We start from the raw sequence: 25,526 nt of genomic DNA, 5'->3' as shown, positions 1-25,526 counted from the left end.
ATTCCCCGGGAAAAACCCGGGAATTTTTTCATCTGGGAGAAAACTGGGAAAAACCTGAGAATTCTTCATAATTCCGGGAATTTTTCATTGTTTTAGTTTTCATTTAAATTTTTGTTATTTTGACTGGTAAAACTTGGTAGTCTAACAAAGAATATTACAGTATCCCACTACTGCCACTGCTGCAATAAAACATAAACTAGAGGAAACAGAAACAAAATAAAACTTCAGTTGCAAAGGAAATGCGCACCGTGCACACACAAGCGTCTGCCAGCAGCAAAATGTGTCAAAGGTCTTAGGACGAAGACTATGCAATACTTCGTAACAACAAACTACTTCTGATGAGCATGATGTCACAACCGTTTACATTAGTTTCGTTTGAGCAGTTGCCAGCGGGATCCATGCGCATGCGCATTTCAGTTACACGTGAGCAATACCTTCTTCCACTTCTGGCAATTACGGGCAAGCTGAATGCTAACCATAAAAATTTTTCTGGTGCACCCAAGCTGCCAGATTCACGCATGTAGTGGGGAAGGAGGTATTCTCCACGTGATCCGTGTTTATGCTAAATGATTTTGCTGTTTCCTCTTAATTTACAGCTCCCACGTCAAATTAAAACAAAACGGATTTCTGTGGCCGGGAGCTATCAAGTGAATTAAAATACAATCACATAATTACTGAAGGGTGAAATATATTATTAGTTTCAGTTTCATGATTTTATTTCCACGTTTTAGGCAGTCAAGCAATAATCACCTTGAAGAACAATGAAGTTATTTTTGTTGGTTTGCTAAAGAAATTTGACTTTTATGATTTTTTCCTTGAGACAGTCAATTTATTTGAAATGAAGCGTTTCATTCCACAGTATTTGGCCAGTTCTAACTGTAAGTGCACGTTTTCATCTTCTGACACTACGGTTTTTTGCCATAACAAGAACCAAACGTGGGACAGTACAGTTCTGGTACGACAAGAAATATACATGCCGAAAACCAACCTGAAAAGCTTAATATGAGGTTCGAGCCTGTTTCATTGTGAATTTGGACATACGAATGTGCACTTCAAACCGAATTATACATTTTAGTGTGGTTTATGAAATTCTGCTGCTCTTGGAGTATCTTCTGATGTCTATTTTCTTTTATGACATAATGTAAGACCTCTTAATGCTTTATATATACGAACATACGAGCTTCCTATGCCATCATAGCTGTGCACGCCACTAACGCCTGTTTTTCTGGCGTTCTATGGCAACTACTGAAATGAACCTATTTCTAACAGGTCTTAGGAAAATATTGCGAATGGTGATTAGTTAAGTACTTTAAAAGTAAATTTTGTTTTATGCAAGATGAATTATGTTAAGAGTGAGAATGTGCAATGAATTTCTTAAATCACAGAACATTTGACTCTCATTTAAAACTTAACATTCTGAGGACTGCCCATTAATAAGAATTTTGAGCCCAGAATACAAGACATTTGTCATTATTTTAAATTTTGCTGGCACAATTGTGTGATGTATCTTAAAGTGTAGCACACACAAAAAAAGACCAATATTACATGTGAAAGCTTAGCTTCCCTTGTAGCTTATTAATCTTCGAGATAAATATTATATGTGAAAGCTTAGCTTTTCTTGTAGCTACATTATGTGCATTAATTTAAACCATCAACTTTTCCTATTTGTGTGTTTGCTCTACTTAAATTATATTGCTATTGGCTGACATCATAACGTGTCCTATGCTCTGAATGTGTGCTGTCATTGACTGGTGAGGTCACGTGACAAGAGCCATGATTGGCTTACAAAGTGGCACTGCAGTCTCAATTTCAATGCTTTGGAAACTAACGTGCTGTGTTTGGTGGAATTTGAATTTATACTTTTCTAATTATGAAAATATGCAGTGCGCATGTTGCTGCGCATGTTGCTGCGCATCAGAGATTTTTCTAGGACTTACTATATTTTTCTCGGTTTCGTTTTCTAAAGTGGCGCCGGGAAGATCTATGCCAGTGTATAAAACGTTAAGCATTCAGTCAAAGGATTAATAAGTTTTAGAGTTCCGTGGGAAAGTATACTATCACTTAACACGGAAAAAGTGTATTTTCACCCAGAAAAAAGTCTATTTTTTAACCGGGAAGTCCAGAAAAATTCCAGGAATTTTTTTCCTTGTCCATTTAGACACCCTTTAATACGAATGTAAACATTATGCCATGTAGCCTTTTATTTTTCCATGTTATCTGTTACTTCATTTAAATCCTGGTTCCCTAGCAGACTTGAGTGAGACGGTGGTAAATGCCGACGAATATACATATCATGTATTGTTTACATTCATCTTATTCTTCTGATGAATAGTGATAGAGTCAGAAGTGAAACAAGGCAGCTGATTTTCAAATCATCTAAGACTATAAATTCTGTGCACACAAGTTAGGTCATTTTAAATGTTTTAAAGAGTAAATTAATCAACAAAATAACCTTACGTAACATTGACTGCCCAGCTAATGAATCGAACCGAACTACTGTAGCTGTAACTTCATCCATTCCATCTAACTTGTGTCTCGTGTTAGACTGAACCTACTTTGTTGCAATTTTGAAGTGCGGCCTACAACTTTTTCCCTTCTTCAATTTAGATTCTCATTTCTGGGTGAGGCTTAGATTTGGATACTATTTTTTTTTTTTCCTTGAATTTTGAGTCTCATTTTTTGGGTGCAGCTTGGATTCGGGTAAATAAGGTACATCACAAATGCTTTCTGTAAACTGAAAAAACCAAAGATCTCGGGTACATTTTACTCTCTTTTTTCCTTTCCCATATATTTTTTGTACACATGGTAGTAATCTAGGAACTGTAGATTTGTGCAGCGCTTTTTCAAAGAACTGAGAAATTTAAGTGCCTGAGAAGACTTTTAACACCCGCAGTTATCTATTTATTTTCATTAGCTGCTGCTGTAGAAGGGGCTTCTTTTGGAAATGTGTCATCAAAAATAAATTTAAACCATGTACAGAACGTAGAGTTTGTAGCAACTTTATTGTTTTCTGTATATACTTCATCCCAGGATTGATTTGCTAACATCATAGAAAAAGAATGTATTTTTGTACCAAGAAGATCCTTTTGTAGGTCTGCAGTTTTGGGGGTTTTAATCAAGCTCATCTTCAGCTTTATTATCTGAGAGTAATGATCAGAAAGGCTAACATCTCTTATGAATACTTAACAATTTTCCCTGTGTAAGTACATGACCTAAGACTGATGCTGAACTTTTTGATTCCCTTGTAGCGGAGTTCACCATTTGTGCCTTGCCAAAAGTGCTCAAAATGCCTAGAAAATTATTACTAATTTCACCCTCAAGATCTGTGCATATTCAAATCTCCACATATTATCTTAGTTTTGGGGATAAGACACTTTCCAGGAATTGGTTAATTTGTTAAAGAAAATGTCCACATTACCGCTAGGTGAATGGTACACACACAGAATAATTAACTTCCTACAAGTGTCTAGCTCTGTTAGTTCAATGGCAGCTAATTCAAAACATTTGCCCACACTAATTGTAATCATATCATCTCTAGCTTTAAAATGTGTGTCACCTCTGATATAATTACATGATCCCCCTCTCTTTAGCATAGTTCTGCAGTAGCGACTAGCAGATTCATATGACAATAACACTATTCTTCTTTTTCTTGCGCCTTTTCCCCACATACGCACAGTGTTGGCATGGTTATTAACAGATTTGGCTTGGTTAATTTAGGGGGTGGCTGAATGCCCCCTGTTGCGACTGTGTAACCCTGGGGCAGAATATGTGTACCTCAACTATCTGTGTAGTGTGATTCATGAGAAAGTGTTTTAGTAAATGTTTGGGCATTGTTTAACAGTGGCAGGACTTTGGTACTAGCCTGGTATTCACCTAGTCCGATGTGGGAAACCACATAATAACCTCATTCAGGCTGGCTGGTTCACTGACCCATCTCATTAATCTCGGGCACACAGTGAAGAAATCTCTTAAACTGGTTGAGATGCTTAAAAGGCAAGGGAACATGTTCTCGTTGTAAAATCAAGGCAGGACAGCCTCTTTTGCATAAGAATCAACCTATATCACTGTTTCAGGCAATTTGTAATGCCTTACGCAAGTGGTTGAGGGTGGCTTATACATGTGGGAGGAAAAACACTACATTTATATTACTTAGTCGTGACTTATCTTGGGGATAAGATGCTCACTGGTCAATAAACAAGAGAATTTTTCCTATTTCTAACACCCAGTCTTGCATTTCAGGCTCACAAGAATTGTGAGAATGTAATAGTTGTTATTCATACATTCATATTAGACATTTTATGTGGGGAATGCCACTCATTTTTGAAGCATCGTCGTGGGCTCTTCATTTTTCCAGTTGTTAGTGGCACCAACTTTTCTGTTCCACTTGCATTATAAGATAATGCAACAATTAGCCTCTCTTTGCTTAATTTTGCACAATGCCATTTTTCTCCTCTGAACTGAAGGTGAAAAAATAAGACTGTTCCGTCTGCATCAAAACCATCATTTACTGCTAGTGACAGTACCATCAAATGTAATACTTGAATCACAAGCCTGTTTTATCCCCTTCACTAGCACGTTTTTAAGACCTGGAAACTGAGAGTCAGACATTCCATTTTGTTTGCAATTTCCTACTTCCAAACATTCTGCTTCACTTGTTTTTCATTTGCTCATTATTGTATTTAATGTGATGGACGTGCATTATCATATGTGTATGTTTGCCAACTTTGTGAATAATGTTCCACTTCGTTTAACTGCAGCACTGTCATTTTTTTCATGATGTATAGGTATACTGTTTAACCCTTTTAGTGCCAGACGTTTCTCAAAAGATCATGTTAAAAGAGCCATGCGATTTTACAGTAAAATGCAGACCTCTGCCATACTTGCAATAAAATCTAAACTAAAGCATAAAGGAATGTAATTTTTTTTTAATTTTTAGGGAATGCTGCTGGCTACAGTAATATGTGCAATACACATTGTCAAAGAACATATTTTCAGAGAAAAAAATTATTTTCATGATGGGGTTTATCGAAAAAAATTAAAACTTTGATTTCAGTTTACTCTGAGACCCATCAAATGATGTTATACTCAAAAATTTCAGGTATATATAGAATCTCTGTAGTTTCCTTGACAAAAACACCATAAAGGAATACAAATTTTTTTTTATTTCACTAAGGAAAAAATCAAAAAGAACATAACATTAAAAAAAAAAATTGTTTTGCTCTGAACGTGTTCTCAGTTCTTCAGTCATAAATCACTGACAAATGTGAGGTTGTAGTTATGACAACTACTTCCACACATGCTGACCAACACATGAAGGATGCAGTCCTTTCTTGCAACAAACACATACTGTTCGTGAACGCCGCTTCTTATCGTTTGTAGAACAAACACTACAGTAGCGTTCCTTTCTCCCTGGAAGAGTCTCTACACCATATACTGTTGGAGCAGGTACATTTATATCTATTGCACTTGTGGTTGCAATCCTTGCCTGAAACCACTGTTTAGAAAGTTTGCAAATGATTATGCTGTTAAACTTCAGCCGTGTCAGTGGTTTGTCGCTGGGGTTTAGGCTTTCCTTATACAAAACATATGCATTCAGCAACATCCTGGCAATTATGCTGAACACTACCTTCTTCCACATCTTGACAGTCCTCCTCTCATCTAAATAGCAGTATGCCATCATATCAGATGAGTCAATGCCACCCATATACTTATTATATTCAAAAATAACATCTGGTTTCTTGACCGACTGTCTATTGCGAATTGTCTTTTCTGATGATGTAGCAGAGGATGATGTACTCACAAGGAGGACTGGATATCTCTGTGATTTCTTCTGTCTGAAGCCACAGAGAAGTATAAAAGATTTCTTGAAAAACTTTAGCTGACCTACAGCATAATTCGACAGAAGACCACGTGGCAGGAATTTTCTGTTTCTTCTAATTGTTCCCGTTAGATAAGTGCCAACTGAATACAGCTTTTCTGCCAGAGGAATAGATGTAAAAAAGTTATCGCAAAACACATGGTAACCTTTTTGCATGTAGCTCCCAAGAGCTAGTAGTTTCATGACGACTACATATCCCAGGCCATTCTCTTTTATTTCGTTTTTGTCATCACTTTTTGCACCACGGTATGCATAAAATCCTAGGCAGTAATTTACGACTGAATCACACAGCATCCAAAATTTGACTCCCCCATCTGTGATGATGTTTATTGGGAAGGTACTGGATTAGCTGTGAGTGCGTCTTTGTCCCAACAAGACTTTCATCGACACTCAGTTGCTGGTGTGGAGTGTAGTAGCGATGGAAAACATTGTTGGCAATATCCACCAACACTTGAAATTTGGCTGTTGGATCATATAATGGGTGACCAGGAGGGTGAAGTTTCGAATTGTCTACAAAATGGAAAAACCGCAGCAACAACTGAAACCTGTTGCGTGAAAACATTTGCGTCAGGTTTGCGTCAGTTGACAAATAACTAAAAATCGTCGGTTTTTTTATCAGTCCCATATTCAAAATTACTGCTATAAAAGCCCTCATTTCTGCTACAGTTGTTGGTTGCCACTGTTTGATTCTCGAATTTGGCGATAAATGCATTGACTGAATCACCTGGTGAGCGTATCTGTTAGTCTCTGTCACCATAATCGTAAAAAGCTGCAGCGAGAAGAACAAATTGAAAAAATCAATTGGTGTGGCGTTTGCTGGTATATGTTTAATATGTTTAGGGCCTGGTACTCCTGCGTACACAAAGCTTGGAGGAAGTGGATTATCTGATGCCTCATCCATTACTTCTACAAAAGTATTTGCACTGCAATTTAGTTGTGTTTGGTCGTCGTCGTCGTCATTTGCTGACGCACAATTGTCACTTGAAGAAGAAAACGACGAGTCCTCTTCTCCAACTGACATCTCATAATCTGATTCACTTTCTGCAAATCCTGCAAATTCATCTTCACTTCCACTACTTATCATATTATTGTCTAAATCACTTGTATCGAACCGCAACTTCTTACCTGACGACGCCATGCTGCCGCGAAATAGTCGGTAAATAAACACCACCAGAGAAGTTTATTTTACTCGAAATATCACACTGACAATCGAAAAGAAGATTGATATGCTGTGCCTTCGACCTTCCTTCTGCGTCTTGGCTAGGAAATACTAACAACTTTGCCTTCAATCGCGCAAAAAATGAATGAGAAGGGCATCACAATCAGATCGTTACTGGCATTTTTCGTCGAAAATCTGGATCGCGATCAGATCGTATTTGGCACTAAAAGGGTCAACACAAAATCTCACAGATAGTCAAACGCTAAACATGAACAAAGAACACCAGAAACTGAGTTATGCGCTATTTGGTTTATTGTTTGGCCATTATAGAAGTCAAGAGTCATTGGAGCTATTGCCAACCAGTACAAACCCTTCCCTGCTTTATTTCTACCACAGCAAATGATCTGTGTGACTTGCAAAGTTGCTGACAGTAAATCACACTGTCTCACTGCATTTTTCTGCACACTGAGGCTGCAAATGTCCACTTCCCACCACTCTCATAAATCTCAACAGCCAACATTGCAATGGCCAAACAGTACAAATACTGTCAAATCTGAATGTGCTAAGCAAGGAGGGAGGATGTGCAAATCATTATTTTTAAGATGAGTTCAATGCAATTGGGATTGGAACTTCCAAAAAGGATGTTCTATGCAGGAAAACACAGCAATGAGGAACATACTGATGAGATTCCACTGTATTATGGGCATAGTACTCTTTCAAGTATTAAAGAATGCAAAATAGTGATCTCCCTTTACCTAGTCGATATACTTTTGTATTAGACAAATAATAATCTGTAGAATCTGTGAAACAAACTCTCAAGAATATGGAAAGAAGTCAAAGATGTGCAGTTTAAGTACAATACAATAGACTGACTATACTCTTTGAAATATAGTATTACTTTGATAAAATTAATTACATTTAACTACATATTTTAATATTAAAAGTCTCTATGAAGAAACACTTCAGTGCAGTAGGAATAGGTGCCCAACAGATAGATATTTCATTTGCCCCTCATCTTCATTGTAATCTTCCCCACTGTGATTGTCACTGTTGTCAGCCATTTGACATCCACTGCTAGATAAAGACCTGCTTCATACTTGTCCTCACATTACATTCTTATGCTGCATGCATCCCTTCAATTCCTGCATGTTTTATGTCATCTACGCACCTTTTATTACACTGATGTGTGAATCTTTCCGTATGTCGTGGTATCCAGCATATCCTTGCTCCAACTACCATTCATTTGTCTGACCACATGCCCTACCCACCTTCATTTTATCTTTGTTATGGTTGTGCTCCTGTCTTCTGTTTCAATCTGTTTCAATCTGTTTCCTGATCAGTTTGTTTTTCTACCTGTCCTATTCTCAACATGCATCTCTTTGTTGCTTACTGAGCAATCCTGTTTCACATTTAAGATCCATCCGTCACTGTCATAATTTTATTATTAATTTGTAACTTTGTTTCTTTTGAAGTGTTCATTATGTATCATTTCAGTCTTACTTACTGAACTTGCAGGTCTGGTTTCAAACTCACTGTTCTAGTTCTTCCGTTAGTAGCTGAAGTCATCTGGAAGAAAGACAAATGATGTGGTGTTATCAGCAACAATAATGTTTACAATTTGTTTCACTAATACGTATGCCTTCTTTTTCTGAGTTGAAGGACCAGGAAACAGCTGTTAGGGCTGCTAATAGTATTTTTGGTGTTATAAAATCTCTTTGTGATTCAGTTTTCAATTCTAAATTTCCCAGTGTTTTGATGATGAATTCTAATGGAAGCGGTAGTGCTTATGTACATGTTTATAGAATACAGTAACACAGGTTGAATTTGTGCCTTGTTTCTCAAGGGCTGGGGGTGCAGATTTTACTGAAACTTAGTCAAAAACTTTGAAATCTATGAATCTGAAAGTGGTAAGTCACACTTATTTATGTTTTCTATAATTTAATTTACAACTTGCAAATGGTCCATTATAGTGAATCAGTCTCTCTCTCTCTCTCTCTCTCTCTCTCTCTCTCTCTCTCTCTCTTCGTTTAGTCGGTTCCGACTCTTCGTGACCCCATGATCCAAATCACGCCACTTTTTCCTGTCTTGCACTTTCTCCCGTAGAGCTTCCAGGTTGGAACACATTGCTTCTGTGATGCCATCGATCCATCTCATCCTCTGACGTCCTCTTCTTCTAGTTCCTTCAATCTTCCCCAGCATTAATGTTTTTTCCAGCGAGGCATGCCTTCGCATTGTGTGTCCAAAGTAGGTCAGCTTGTGTTTTAAGATTAGACCTTCCAGAGAGAAATCTGGTTTAATTTGCTCCAATATTGATCTGTTGGTTCTCTTTGCAGTCCATGGAACTCTAAGAAGTTTCCTCCAACACCACAATTCGAAGGAGTCAATTCTTCGCCATTCAGCCTTTCTAATGGTCCAGGTCTCACATCCATACATCACAACTGGAAAGACCATAGCCCTCACAATACGGATCTTTGTTGCTAGTGTTATATCTCTGGACCTTATAACCTTGTCAAGGTTTGACATCGCCTGTCTACCGAGCAACAGGCGTCTCCGGATTTCATGGCTGCAGTCACCGTCAGCAGAGATCTGGGAACCGAGATAACTGAATGTGGTCACTACTTCCATGGTTTCTCCTGCTATATCCCACGAATTGGTAGGTGTAGTTGCCATAATTTTCGTTTTCTTCACATTCAGCATAAGACCAGCCTTTTCACTTTCGTCTTTCACCTTCAGTAAGAGTGTTCTCAAATCTTCTTCACTTTCTGCCAATAGGATCGTATCATCCGCGTTCCTGGGGTTGTTTACATTTATTCCAGCTATTTTAATTCCCGTTTCTCCTTCATCTAGCCTCGCATTCCTCATGACATGTTCTGCATACAGATTGAATAAGTACGGTGACAGTATGCAGCCTTGCCGGACCCCTTTCTGAATCTTTATCCATTTCGTTGTTCCATACATAGTTCTCACTGTGGCTTCTTGGTCAAGGTATAAACTCCGTATCAGATGAATGAGGTGATCTGGTACACCCATGTTTTTCAGTACGTTCCATAATTTGTTGTGATCGACGCAGTCAAAGGCTTTGGCGTAGTCAATAAAGCAGAGGTACACATCTTTCTGGAATTCTCTCGCTTTTTCCATAATCCACCGAATGTTAGCAATTTGATCTCTAGTTCCTCTTCCTTTCCTAAATCCAGCTTGTTCTTCTGGCAGCTCTCGATCTAGATATTGGCGAAGTCTATTTTGTAAGATTTTCAACATAACTTTGCTAGCATGTGAAATAGGTGCGATTGTTCGGTAATCTGAGCATTCTTTAGAACTTTTCTTCTTTGGAATGGGGATGAATACTGATCTTTTCCAGTCTTCTGGCCACTGCTGCGTGATCCATATTTTTTGACATATTGAGTGCAGCACTTTCACTGCATCCTTTCCAGTGACTTTAAACAATTCTGCTGGTATTTCATCATGTCCACTAGTTTTGTTATCAGCCATATTTTCAAGGGCCCACTGGATTTCGCTCTCCAAAATATCTGGCTCTAGTTCTAAATTAACATTAACATCAGCAGTAGGAGCCCTGTCATGATGCAGTTCTCTCTTGTATAGGTCTTCTACATATTCTGCCCATCTTTCCTTAACATCCTCCGCTTCACTCAGATCTTTCCCGTTTCTATCTTTTATCATTCCAATTTTTGCCTGGAATTTTCCTTTAATTTCTCTAATTTTCTTATAAAGATCTCTTGTCTTCCCCATTACGTTACTATCTTCAACTTCCTTGCACTGTTCATTAAAGAATATATTTTTATCTCTTCTAGCTAATTTCTGAAAATCTTTATTTAATTCAAACATAGCTGATCTATCTCCCTTGATTTTTGCTTTCCTTCGTTCTTCTGCAACTTGCAGTGCCTCAACTGATAGCCATCTAGCCTTCTTACTGTTCCTTTTCTTGGGTATGTGTTTCTCTGCTGCCTCCTTGACAGTATTAGCTACTTCTGTCCACATCTCTTGCGAGCTTTTGTCCTCCAGCTGTAATACATTAAATCTGTTTTGTACCTCTGCAGCATAGTCGGAGGGTATAGAGTTAAGGTCGTATCTGCAAGTTGGGATACTTTTTGCTACATTCTGAAGTTTCAGCCGAAATTTTGCAATCAGGAGCTCATGATCTGATCCGCAGTCAGCCCCAGGTCTTGTTGTAGCTGACTGAACTGCGCTCTTCCACCTCTGATTACAAAGTATGTAATCAATTTGGTTCCGGTGTTGGCCATCTGGCGAAGTCCAGGTATATAGGCGTCGTTTTGGTAGTTGAAACAGTGCATTAGTAATTATCAATGAATTTTCTTGGCAGAATTCTAGGAGTCTCTGTCCAGCTTCATTTGTTGTACCAAGACCATATTTCCCTGTTATACCTTCTACAGCTTCATTTCCCACTTTTGCATTCCAATCTCCAACTATGAAGACTATATCCTTTTTTGGTGTTGACAGTAGTAATTCTTGTAAATCTCCATAGAACTGGTCAATAATTTCCTTTTCAGCATCGGTTGTTGGTGCATAAACTTGAATTACTGTGATGTTGAGGGGCTGACCTTGAAGTCTGATGGACATCATTCTATCATTTTTATATTTGCATCCCATCACAGCTTTTCTCACTTTATCACTAACTATGAAGGCTACTCCATTACTTCTGTTGTTATCGTGCCCAGAATAATACACCATATGGCCATCCGAAGCAAATTCTCCCATGCCAGTCCACCTCATTTCACTTATTCCCAATATGTCGATGTTAATTTTCTCCATTTCTCTTTTCACTATGTCTGGTTTTCCTTGATACATGGATCTTACATTCCATGTTCCTATGCAATGCTTCTCTTTGCACCATCTTACTCTTCGTGAAGCTCCTCTCAACCTGGTTCCCCCCGGAGATCCGGTCGGGGAACTTGAAACTCTGGAACATTTTGAGCTGAGCGAAGCCATGGGGTTTTCTTGGGATAGTTCAGTGGTGGTTTCCCGTTGCCTTCCACTGTCCTCCAACTCCTATCTGCTCACTGACTCAGTTTTCCGCTGGGGTTGGTTACCCAACCTTCCGCTGAGTTGCTCGGCTTAACAGGGGCACCACGTGTAGGTAGGAAGTTGGAGAATTGAGGTGACAGAGGCTGTGAGAACTCTCTTGCTGAGTTCTTGTAATCGCGTATCACCCCCATTTTATGCCAGAGTCTCATGATGTCTGCAGAGACCCCCCCCCCCCCCCCCCAGGTCATTTCCTGGGCCCAGTGAATCAGTAGCTAGAGCCAAATTATTCCTTACCTGATTAACTTTAATATTTGTTTCTGTGCCATTTTTGATAATTTTGGTGACTGGTTCTTATGTTGGAGTGGGGACTGATATGTCAGGAGGTGTTTTATGTAATGTCCGTCTTGTAAAATAGAAAAATTGTGATATTGTTTGAATTTATGGAAACTATCTTCTCTTGCAGGCAATTTGTACCCTCTTATTTTACCTTGCCTCCAGCATAATCTTTTTTATTGCAACATCATCACTAGACACACATTTCATTTTTCTTACCTCGAGTAGCTTTAACCACCTCACCTAGAATTGCTCCCAAAATGCTATTGTTCTCATTATGAACTATCTTTGTTTCCGAGTCATCACTTGAAATACGCACAAAAAAAACCACCTCTGAATGCTTGTACAGTTTTCTCTCTCTCTCTCTCTCTCTCTCTCTCTCTGTCTGTGTGTGTGTGTGTGTGTGTGTGTGTGTGTGTGTGTGTGTGTGTGTGTGTGGGGGGGGGGGGGGTGTTGAGTCATCTGCCATTTTAAATGATCAAATTTGGTGTCTAACAAACAAACTGTTTTGTTCAGACTCCTGTTGTTTCCAGTTGTTTTTGTTACTTGTCTTGTCTTCTGACATTACCTCAAATATAATTTCAAATGGGTTAGTTAAATTCAGTATATTATTTAAGTTCACTATCACAGTTCTTCGGTATAGTACTTGCCTTGTTCCATTTGAGATTTTTGTTTGTAGGTATCAGAATGTAGAATATTGAGCATTAATTACAGTATTGTATTTCTTATATAAGTTCACTCACATTTGGGTCTCATGATGAAATACTGCAAACCACTGTTGTTATTCTGCATCAGCTTTATGGCCATGAAACATGGATAATAGTTGGTTGTATTAGGTAGACAGTTAGGTAGAAGAAATTTAATATGCTAATCTGCTTCATCTTAAAATGTGCTAGGGTGTTTTAATCCCTATTCCCTGATGTTATTCATCATATTTGTTTGGAGACCTTTATTTCTCTATTCTTCTTTCTTTCCTTGGATTTTAACCAACCAAAGTGGATCAGTGGTTAAGTCAGGGGACTCTCAATCAGGAAGACTGTGATACAAATCCTTAAATCAAATTCCAGGATGCTTCCTTGGAAAGGCTAATTTCCTGCCATATCCTTCGCCAATCTGAGCTTTGCTCTGTGTCTAATGGCTTCACTGTAAAACTTCCTGGCAGCTTAAAACTGTGTGCCGGACCGAGACTCGAACTTGGGACCTTTGTCTTTCATGGGCAAGTGCTCTACCAACTGAGCTACCCAAGAAAAAATCACGCCCCATCCTCATAGCTTCACTTCTGCTAGTACCTCATTTCCTACCTTCCAGACTTTACAGAAGCTCTCCCGTGAGGTACTGGCAGAAGTGAGGCTGTGAGGATGCGGTGTGAGTCATGCTTGGGTAGCTCAGTTGGCAGAGAACTTGCCTGCGAAAGGCAAAGGTTCCGAGTTCTAGTCTCGGTCTGGTACACAGTTTTAATCTGCCACAAAGTCTCATATCAGTGCACACTCCTCTGCAGAGTGAAAATTTCATTCTGGACTTCACTATAGATGGGATGTTACAGTGCAGTCTTCTCTCCTTCCTAGATTTCTTTTATTTTCCCTTTTTCTTTCTTTATCTTCCTACTTTTCATCTTCTTGATTCTATATTTACTGCTCGCCCTGTTATATTTTTGCTAATTATTTCCTTTTCTGTTCTATTTTAGTTACAGCTCAGCTTCTGCTACATGTTACATTTGAGTGACTTCCTTCAACTAGCACTTAATTAAGAAACTGGTCATTTCTGTTGCACTCTCTTACCATGTTATGTCAGCCTGCACCATGTGTTACTGTACTGACCCCAGTTTTTAAGTGTGTGTATAATCAAGTCTGAAGTTACTTCTGCTATAGTGCATAAAGTTCTTGTTACTATTTCTTCCAGAACAGTGTCACTTGTTTCTTTGGAGCCTGACATGAAAATGTTGGTGTTGAGGCTGAACAAATGGGCAATCGATGAGGCTCATAAAGATAAACAAAACAAGTTGTACAGTCCAGATTTTGAGGTAAGTCTCAGTAGTTTTGTGTAGTTGCCTCTAGAAAAGAGATACTTTTATCTAGTATAATTACTTTCATAAATTTCTACTGCCACATATTTAAATAGTAAACTTTGTTGTAATACAGATGCGAGGAACATAGTTGGAAATTGAATTTGAGATGAGTTCAAGACAGATAATACATGTGTGAATGCAGGGTACCTGGTGCATATTATTGATGAAAAGGTTTTGCATTTTCAGCCAGCTGACAGTGTTGAAAAATCATGATATTCATACTCTTCTGGAAAAGTACCAAGACGTTGATAATGTACCCCTGTTTACTGTTATAAGTAAGGACTAGTGACTATCTTGTCAACAGAGGCAAGGGCTACAGCTTAGCTTTGAATGGGATCCACTGTTCGTGGCTATGTACTAGTAGTGTGTCCAGTAATAGTAGACTTGCCAGCTTATCCAGAATGGCTACAGAAGGATTCAAACACAGTTTTGATTTCTGCCTCAGTGCTTCCTGGACCATAGAATCTTCATTCAGAGAAAGAGGCCACTCCCTCATTATTAAGTGACATTTACAGTGCCTCTACAAAGCACCAGAAGATGAATGTGTCACTCTGAAATGCCATAGTTTTTCAGCTCTGCTTTTCATTAGATAAAACATTATACTTGCATGTAGTTTCACGACTGAGATCTCTCTCAACATGTGTTTTTGAGCAGTTTTGTGATTGTGGATCTCAGAGGAAATAGCAGGCCCTGGTCATTGCTTAGTTCTATAATTTATTTCATAACAAGCAAATGGTCCAATGTTTTATATTCGCTTATTGTACATTATGGGGAGGGGGTAATAAATCATTTGGTTTTTGGTCTTGCCTATATTTTTGTGTGGAGTGGAAACAACTTTTATGACATGATTGGCTGGAAGTCCCTTGAGAGGTATGTAGCGCTTGGTGCAACTCTTTCAAATGGATGCCATCTTGATAACTTGCATGTCCCTAATATGACCCAGTAATTGTGGTGAAAAACAAAACCCCTTGCTTTCCATTTACGGCTCAAAGGATTTGTGTGTGTGTGTTAGAAGGTGAAGCAACAAATAGTAACAGCTCCTAGATTTGAGAGTTGGTTGTTGTTTTGGGGGAGGAGACCAGACAGCGAGGTCATCGGTCTCATTGGATTAGGGAAGGAAGCTGGCCGTGCTCTTTCAAAGGAACCTGGCCGTGCTCTTTCAAAGGAACCATCCCGGCATTTGCCTGGAGGGATTTAGGGAAATCACGGAAAACCTAAATTAGGATGGCCGGACGCGGGAGTGAACCGTCGTCCTCCCGAATGCGAGTCCAGTGTGCTAACCACTGCACCACCTCCCTCGGTAGATTTGAGAGTGATTAGTATTAATACCATGCTAATGACAGTGCTGCAACAATGAAGATCTTATACGGATGCGTATTACATAAAAATTAATGCTTATTTCAATTAATGGGTGCTGTGGAACAACGTAGTGATAAATTTTATGTAATTGAACTTTAATTTAAAACTACACATATGCTTCCAGCCCACAGGATGTTTCAGGGTTAATATGTTAATTGCTTTCTTGCAAAATGTTAATTTTAAACTGCACTTTCAGCCCATTATGTTTTCAAACGTAGTTCTTGGTAAGCATCTTGCCTCTATTATTAATGAAGCAGTCTGCCAATGTACACTACGAGAAAGTAACTCATTGTAGGATACATCTCTTATGATCATCTGTATGTTTGTCTGCCTTTTTAGTGATACAGTATGTTATACCCAGGCAACACTCTGTCTCAACTATTACTTGTAACAAACTTCCTGGCAGATTAAAACTGTGTGCCCGACCGAGACTCGAACTCGGGACCTTTGCCTTTCGCGGGCAAGTGCTCTACGATCTGAGCTACCGAAGCACGACTCACGCCCGGTCTCACAGCTTTACTTCTGCCAGTATCTAAAGTTTGGAAGGTAGGAGACGAGATACTGGCAGAAGTAAAGCTGTGAGACCGGGCGTGAGTCGTGCTTCGGTAGCTCAGATGGTAGAGCACTTGCCCGCGAAAGGCAAAGGTCCCGAGTTCGAGTCTCGGTCAGGCACACAGTTTTAATCTGCCAGGAAGTTTCATATCAGTGCACACTCTGCTGCAGAGTGAAAATCTCATTCTGGAGACTTGTAACAAAGCTCTTTTGGGCATACAAGCCTCTAACATGGCTCTAAGGGAGAGCTTCTATAGAGTTTGGTAGGAATGGTGAGAAACCTATGGCAACCTAAAGCTTTCAGTTGATATGCGAGATGTTTTTGAATAACACAATTGGTTCAGCAGAAGGTAAGTAACCTGGTTGGGCATTCTCTTCATAATTGAAGATCCAAAAGTTTGGTATACCATAGGGGGATTGGAATTCTGGTTATACAACTCTTCAAGATAAATATGTCTGCTTGTGTCTGTATATGTGTGGATGGATATGTGTGTGTGTGCGCGCGAGTGTATACCCATCCTTTTTTCCCCCTAAGGTAAGTCTTTACGCTCCTGGGATTGGAATGACTCCTTACCCTCTCCCTTAAAACCCACATCCTTTCGTCTTTCCCTCTCCTTCCCTCTTTCCTGATGAGGCAACAGTTTGTTGCGAAAGCTTGAATTTCATCTGTGTGTTTGTGTTATATCATGTGGAATGTTCCCTCTATATATATATATATATATATATATATATATATATATATATATATATATATATATATATCTAAAAAGAAAGATGATGAAACTTACCAAACAAAAGCGCTGGCAGGTCGATAGACAAACAAACAAACACAAACATCACACAAAATTCTAGCTTTCGCAACCAATGGTTGCCTCGTCAGGAAAGAGGGAAGGAGAAGGAAAGACAAAAGGATATGTTTGTGTTTGTTTGTTTGTCTATCGACCTGCCAGCGCTTTTGTTTGGTAAGTTTCATCATCTTTCTTTTTAGATATATTTTTCCCACGTGGAAGTTTCCCTCTATTATATATATATATATATATATATATATATATATATATATATATATAATTTTCTGTGTGTGTGTGTGTGTGTGTGTGTGTGTGTGTGTGTGTGTGGAATTTTTTCTGCTCTACATGATGTTTGTATAACACATACAAATATTTCCTTAAAGGGGTTTGTATTAACTGTTTGACCCCATTCACTTTTTTTTCTATATGAAAATAATTTTTTTCCTCAGTGGCTCATTTTGATTGTCAGCAGTTCAAAGACTTCTTTGCTGCATCTTTCCAAACTAGTCTATCGTGTGCATGCCTATTTATACCTGCATAACTACTGCAGCCTACATCCATTTGGATCTGCCTGCTTAGTAAAACCTTGATCTCACTTATTTGGTGGTTCAGGAGGTCTCCAATCAATCAAGCCCTTCTATTCATCTGGCGGGCTTGATGGTCTAGCAGCAAAGCACTTGACAGGAAACCAAGAGGTCACGGGGTTGAATCCTGGTTGGACATTGGATTTTTCAGTCTGCATTTTAACCTAGCTTCCACCTCTCAACGATGTGAGGCGTCATGAGAAACAACACATGGTTTGGATTCCATGTTAAAGTGTAGATTCCCTTTCGCTGGTGTATAACTGAGGTGGATTAGGAACATGCAGGTTGCCAAAATGGCGTCCAGTTGAAAGGCTTGCATCTGGCCAGTGAACCACATGAAGTCACTATTATATTCCTGAAATTGTGCTGTAAATTTTTCACTCTGATTCCATTCAGTGCCTCTTCATTAGTTATCCAATCTACTTATCTGATCTTCAGCATTTTTCTGTAACATTACATTTCAAAAACTTAAACAGTAAAACTCCTTATTAATGAACCCACTCTTAAGGAATTAACAGTTTTTCATGAATATTTCTGTTGTTTCCTGTGAAATTCTGATAGTAACAATGTTACCAAAATTCAATTTTAACAAATTTTGCTTCAAGAAAAGGTCTGATTTTGAAGAATAATGATTAAATAGTTAACAAATTGAAAACCAACTATTATAAAACCCCTAACATTTTATAGTATTCACAGTTGATCCTTTAATTTTCGAATGAGTTGTGTTAAATTTATGCTGGAGTAAAAGTTAATAATTCAATCAATTCTTATTATCTTTTGGTAGTTCATAGCTTTTGGGCTGTAATTTTGAACAAGTACTGATTTCCACATACAGGTTATCTAATCTGATGTTGCAAAAATCATTGTCACTGTGTGTCCAAGTGCACAGATTGATTGCATTGTGTTATTTATTTAAGTGTTGACTCCTGTTCTGTGAAAATTTTGTGTAGTTGTGGCCCTTCACATTACAGAGAGAGAACATTTGTCCCTCATTGTTTCAAGGAGCGTAAACATCGTCAGTTGAACTGCACAGTTGTCTATTGAAGTCTAGATCTGTACAGTAATGTGAAGTGGATGTAAGTCGGCTACATTCATTCCCCTCAGTTCTGGCATTTGTAGTATTCATGATGCCGGCCGGAGTGGCCGAGCGATTCTAGGTGCTACAGTCTGGAACCGCACGACCGCTACGGTCGCAGGTTCGAATCCTGCCTCGGGCATGGATGTGTGTGATGTCCTTAGGTTAGTTAGGTTTAAGTGGTTCTGAGTTCTAGGGGACTGATGACCTCAGATGTTAAGTCCCATAGTGCTCAGAGCCATTTGAGTATTCATGATGATAAACTGGCAGTGGGGTGCGGAGAAAGGAGAGCCGTTGTTTTTTGTTGTGTACTTGCAGCTGTGTTGCTTCTTCAATGCTTTCCGAGCAGTAGATTGAAGGTTGTTTATTTTGCACTCTACTTCATCACAAGTGACCAGGCTCTCGAAATTTTTGGTTTTTATGTTAACACATTGTATGTCACCTTTTTTTCCCCACTTGAGACTGTAGCCTTCATTACACACAGTAATTGTAAAATAGCTCCTAAACAAACACTCTACTGAAACAGTTGAATCTAAACAAAGCAGTGAGCCGTAGATAGCAATGTTGAAAACTTGTTTGGCTGTTAGGAGGACAGTGTGTGAAGCTTTCAATGACTACCGCAGCAGAATGTTATTGAAAGATCTCTCTCAAAGTCCAAATAAAGTCTGGTCAAATGTAAAGATTGTTAGTGGTACAAAATTTGGTGTCCAGATACTCTTGGACGAGACAGAATTGAAATTGAGGGTAGCAGAGCAAAAGCAGAAATGTTGAACTACATTTTCAAATGTTCCTTCACAAAGGAAAATTTGGTGATATTGCTCCAACTTAATCTCGCACCACTGCAAAGATGAGTGATATAGATATTATTGTCAGTGGCCTTGAAAAACAAATGCATTGTTAAAACTTTTGCTATTGAGTTAGCCCCTTTTTATCCCTAAAATACTGTGTGCGCCTGTGTGTGTGTGTGTGTGTGTGTGTGTGTGTGTGTGTGTGTGTGTCCCTAAAAAGGGGCTAACTCAATTGCAAAAGTTTATAGGATACAGCCATCTTCAAGAAGGGGAGCAGAAGCAATCCACAAAAGATAGTCCAATATCCTTGACATAGATTTGTTGTATAATTAATTTTGTACTCGAGCATAATAAGGTACTTCAGATAGAATTACCTGTCAAATAGAATTACATATCAACCAGCATGGTTTCTGAAAACACTGATCATGTGAAATCCAACTCTCACTGCAGTTATCTATACTGAAGTATGGTCCGAAAATAGCTGAACAAGTATCCAGTCAGATCTTGATAGAATTTCAAAACGGCCCAAAGACCGTTAGCTTGCATTAAATGTTCACAAAAGTGAAATTGTGCAATTCACAAAATGGAAAAATGTAATAAGCCGTGACTACAATATCAAAGAGTCACCATTGGAATCTGTCAACTCATAAAAACAAACGGGTGTAACAATTTGTAGAGATAAGAAATAAGAAAGATCATTTAGGAATACAATATTATGAGAAGGAAAGTTGCTACTCACCATATCACAGAGATGCCAAGTCCCAGATAGGCACAACAAAATGACTTTCTCAATTGTAGCTTTTGGCCATTAAGACCTTTGTCAACAATAGACACACAGTCACACAAATGCAACTCGCACACATGACTGCAGTCTCAAGCGATTGAAACCACGCTGTTTTCTCATTGTTTGAAAGATCATGTAGGCTCATTTATAAGTAGAATAGATGATAGATGGAATACTAGGGAAATGCATTCAATTTACAAAGCAAAGGAGATTGCTTACAAACCACTGGTGCAATCCATTTGAGAATATTGCTCAAGTGAGTGGGATCTGTTCCAAATAGGATTAAGAGAGGTTAGTCTGCATGTGTAGAGGACAGCGCAAGTGATGACAGATTTGTTGGACCTGTGGGAGATCGTTGCAGAGGTGCTGAAGAAACTGAACTGGCAGATGTTTGAAGATAGATGCAAATTATCCTGAGAAAGGTAATGTAAAAAGCGTAAGGAACTAGCTGTAAGCAGTGAATTTGGGGATGTACTGCAGTCTCCTACATATCGCTGCCATAGGGACTGTGAGGACAAGATTAGACTAATTATTGCGTATGGAGGCATCTTAAGCAATCTTTCTTCTTGTGCTATATATTTGACTAGAAACAGCAGCAGCCCTAATAATGGGTATAACGGGAAGTACCCTCAGCCATGCACTTCAGTGGTTTGCTGGGTGTAGGTTTAAGTGTAAATGTGAATCGAATTCTATATCTCAGTGTTCAATAAGATTCCAGAAGTCATCAATAATATCCATAAGTGTATCCTTTTTTCCATGGCAGTAATGATAGTAACAGATTGAGGTTCAGGTGACTTGCAACAGTAAACCTGTGAAAACTGTGAAATTACTGGAGGAAACAGCATAGTTGATAGTCTCTGAACTCTCTTGAGAAAGTGAATGGCTTGTCTAAAATGCACAGTTACTTGCAGTAATTGTGTAGTTTCACTCACACACATCACACATAACAAGACGTGTAACTAAACTGAATTCATATATGTCCTGTAATGACTTAACCAATCTCTTACTATAAAATGACTTCATGAAATGAAAGTGAAAATATTCCCATATGTGGAAATTTATTATGAGAGAAGGTCTGAGAAACTGCCTCGAAACTCTGGGATTGCCTATTTCAGTGCATGAATGACTGGCAGGATAGCTTTGCCTACTGAAACAGTAGGTGTAGAAAGTATTATAAATGGGTGGGTAGAAAAGTTTGGCATAGTTAGTAACTGAGTTGAGCCCAGAAACTTTTTCATTGCTCATGGAACTGAAATATTTTCTAATTTATTTCCCTAAAAAAAAGGGTCTGCTATTTTTTTTTCGGGGTAGAAAATGTTGCAGAGGTACACAGCAAAGAAAGCATGACTCACTTGTTGTGTGTGAATAATGACAGCAGCGGAAAGTAGCCATCATTAATTATAAGAAACTTTTAACTATCAGATGATTTGAAAGTATAGGGAAACACCGTGCACCTTCAATTCCCCCTCCCCCCCCCCTCCTCCCCCTCTGCGGGTCCGGGGGTTAGAATAGGTCCGAGGTATTCCTGCCTGTCGTAAGAGGCGACTAAAAGGAGTCCCTCCCCCTCAAGGGCATAGTTAGCGCCTGCGTCCAGAGACTTCTTCTCGTTTCTTCCTTCCTTTGGTTGGTTCCTTTCTTTGTTCTTCTCCATCTCACTGTCGTACTTACTCTTTCCCTTGCCTCCTTCTCCTTGCCTCCTTCTCCTTGCCTTCTCTGGTCTCCACCTCGGCATTTGAGACGGTCTGTCCTCTCTCTCCCTCTCTCTCTTCTTTTTCCTCTTCATCCTTCCCCCCTGTGCGCACCTGAAGGCCGACCCACGCGTTCACACGCGTAGCCGGGGACGGGGTAACGCGTAATTCCTCGCTCTGGGTAGACTATGAAGGTACGCACGTACCCCCCTGCTAAAGGCCAGGTCCAGGGAGGAGTGATTGCCTGAGCTGATACCTTCTGACCATGACGATTGGTCCCTCCGTCTGTTTCTCGGGAGGTGTGACCTGAGGTGTAAACATTCACCTAAGGCAGGAGTGCCCTCTGAGAGGGTCCCCACAAGGAAGGAGCGCGCCATCGGATATGCTGGCAATCATGGGGGATTCCTCCTCAATGGATTTCTCTTCTTCTTCTCTGACTTCTGCCCACAAATGGAAACTTGACCAGGCACCAGTGACAAAAGTACTACCACCTGCCCCACAGTTAGTCGTAGTTTCTCGATCTGAGGACGGAAAGGATTTTTCCTCTGTCAACCCTTTCGTTATCCAGAAGGGCGTAGATGCCATAGCCGGAACTGTTAAGTCTTGTACCAGGTTGCGTAATGGTACCTTGTTACTAGAAACTGAGAGTGCCTTTCAGAGACAAAAACTGCTTCAGGCCACACTCCTGTACACGTTCCCTGTCCGGGTGGAGGCTGACCGCACTTTGAATTCGTCTCGTGGTGTGGTATATACTAGATCAATCGACGGATTGACTGACGAGGAGATTCAGTCTTTCCTCGCTGAGCAGGGCGTGACGGCTGCCCATAGGGTCACGAAAAAGGTCAACCTTGTACCGACCCTGACACTTTTCTTGACCTTTGATAGTGTTCAGCTGCCATCGCGCATCAATGCAGGCTACGAGGTTATTTCTCTGGGTCCCTATGTCCCGACACCTACGCGCTGCTACCAGTGTCAGCGTTTTAATCACACTCGCCAGTCTTGTTCCAATGCGGCTAAATGTGTCACTTGTGGCAGGGATGCCCATGAGGGTGACTGTCCACCTCCCTCTCCTCGTTGTGTGAACTGTCAGGGTGACCATGCAGCGTCCTCCCGCGACTGTCCCATCTACAAGGAAGAACGCTGTATCCAAGAAATTCAGGTCAAAGAGAAAGTGTCCACCTCGGCTGCTCGCAAGCTATTTGCTAGTAGGAAGCCCACGCTGCTCCCAGCGGGGAAATACAGTACTGTCCTCGCCTCTCCTCGGACTACCAGGGAGGTGGCAACCCAGACATACGATCTGTCCTTCAGCACCACGGTCGTCAGTTCGGCCAGTGCTAAGATCGTGCGGTCAACGTCTCCTCTTCCTCCCGTCACCCCTCAGACACAAGCACCTTCATCAGCTTCTGCCAAGACGAAGACCCAGAAGTCAGATGCATGGGCCTTCAAGAAGGAACCGTCCCGTGCAGACTTCCTACGTACCTCGAACTCCCAGCCATTGACCAGTACTTCCACTAAACGACCTTCCAAGAAGGCTCATAGGAAGCACAACTCTCCTTCTCCGCCACGGCGCATTTCTTCTCCTGCGCCACCCAGCGGTTGCCGCCCCAGGCGGTCATCCGTTTCGTCTGGCCGCACTGCTGGTAGCCGAACATCTGGCCGTTCACCTGCAGAGGAAGCTCCCCCTCCCGGCTATCTTAACAAGATGGCCGATGAACCTATAGAACCAATGGATGATGACTGTCCGCCTACTGATAGCGGCGGCAGTGCTCGCTCGAAGCCAGGCCCTCAGCGGCCTTCGAGGTGACCCCTTCTTTCATCTTCCTTTTCTTCTCACGATGGCATTTATTCACTGGAATATTCGCAGCATTCGCTCCAACCGAGAGGACTTGAAGTTGCTGCTCCGCTTGCACCGTCCGCTCGTCATAGCCCTCCAGGAAACGAAGCTACGCCCATGCGATCAAATTGCCTTGGCACACTACACCTCTGTGCGTTTTGACCTACCCCCTGTGGTAGGTATTCCGGCTCATGGAGGGGTTATGTTGCTGGTCCGGGATGATATTTACTACGATCCCATCACATTGCACACCAGCCTGCAGGCAATTGCCGTCCAAATTACTCTCCCCACTTTTACATTTTCCATTTGTACCGTTTACACTCCATCGTCGTCTGCCGTTACCAGGGCAGACATGATGCAAATTATTGCTCAGCTACCTGCACCATTTTTGTTAACTGGAGACTTCAATGCCCACAATCCCCTTTGGGGCTCTCCAGGATCCTGCCCGAGGGGCTCCCTGTTAGCAGACCTTTTCAACCAGCTCAATCTTGTCTGGCTCAATACTGGCGCCCCTACTTTTCTTTCGGACACATTTCACACCTATTCCCATTTAGACCTCTCTATATGTACTACCCAACTTGCACGCCGGTTTGAGTGGTATGCACTTTTTGATACATATTCGAGCGACCACTTCCCGTGTGTTATCCATCTCCTGCATCATACCCCCTCTCCGTGCTCAACTTGTTGGAACATCTCCGAAGCAGACTGGGGGCTGTTCTCTTCCAGGGCGACCTTTCAGGATCAAACCTTCACAAGCTGCGATAGTCAGGTCGCACACCTCACGGAAGTCATTCTCACTGCTGCTGAATATTCCATCCCTCACACTACTTCTCCACGTCGCATACCGGTCCCCTGGTGGATCGCAGCATGTAGAGACGCTTTACGCACCTTTAAACGCCACCCTACAGTGGCGAATTGTATCAATTATAAACGATTACATGCGCAGTGTCGTCGTATTATTAAAGAAAGCAAGAAAACCAGCTGGGCTGCTTTCACAAGCACCTTCAACAGTTTTACTCCTTCTTCTGTTGTCTGGGGTAGCCTGCGCCAGCTATCTGGCACTAAGGTCCACTCACCAGTTTCTGGCTTGACGGTCGCGAATGACGTCTTTGTGGCCCCTGAGGATGTCTCCAATGCCTTCGGCTGCTTTTTCGCAGAGGTTTCGAGCTCCGCTCATTACCACCCTGCCTTCCTCCTCCGAAAACAGGCAGAGGAGGCTAGGCCACCTACCTTCCGCTCCTCGAATCGTGAAAGTTATAATGCCCCATTCACCATGCGGGAACTCGAAAATGCACTTGCCCAGTCACGGTCCTCTGCTCCAGGACCTGATTCTATTAATATTCAGATGCTGAAGAACCTTTCTCCTGCGGGTAAAGGTTTCCTTCTTCGTACTTATAATTGCATCTGGATTGAGGGACATGTTCCCGCATGCTGGCGCGAGTCTATTGTTGTACCGATTCCTAAGCCGGGGAAGGACAAGCGCTTGCCTTCAAGTTCTCAACCCATCTCGCTTACCAGCTGTGTCGGTAAGGTGATGGAGCGAATGGTTAACTCTCGTTTGGTTTGGCTGCTCGAATCTCAACGCCTACTTACCAATGTACAATGTGGATTTCGTAGGCGCCGCTCTGCTGTTGACCA

At 40.7% G+C, this 25,526-nt stretch overlaps 1 protein-coding gene across 3 annotated transcripts in view; it reads left to right on the top strand.

The window, feature by feature from the left end:
* LOC126456917 (phosphatidylinositol 3,4,5-trisphosphate 3-phosphatase and dual-specificity protein phosphatase PTEN) overlaps nucleotides 1–25,526 on the top strand; it is a 279,017-nt gene that overhangs the window by 24,933 nt on the left and 228,558 nt on the right. For all 3 annotated transcript variants that reach the window (XM_050092851.1, XM_050092850.1, XM_050092852.1), the window contains one exon: nucleotides 14,271–14,391. In XM_050092851.1, the coding sequence (XP_049948808.1) occupies nucleotides 14,271–14,391 (121 nt within the window). The remainder of the gene's footprint in view (nucleotides 1–14,270; nucleotides 14,392–25,526) is intronic.

This window comes from Schistocerca serialis, chromosome 2 (assembly GCF_023864345.2).
Source record: "Schistocerca serialis cubense isolate TAMUIC-IGC-003099 chromosome 2, iqSchSeri2.2, whole genome shotgun sequence".
Taxonomy (NCBI): Eukaryota; Metazoa; Arthropoda; class Insecta; order Orthoptera; family Acrididae; genus Schistocerca; species Schistocerca serialis.
Note: the sequence above shows the minus strand (reverse complement) of the source record. Positions and strands in the feature narration are given on the sequence as shown.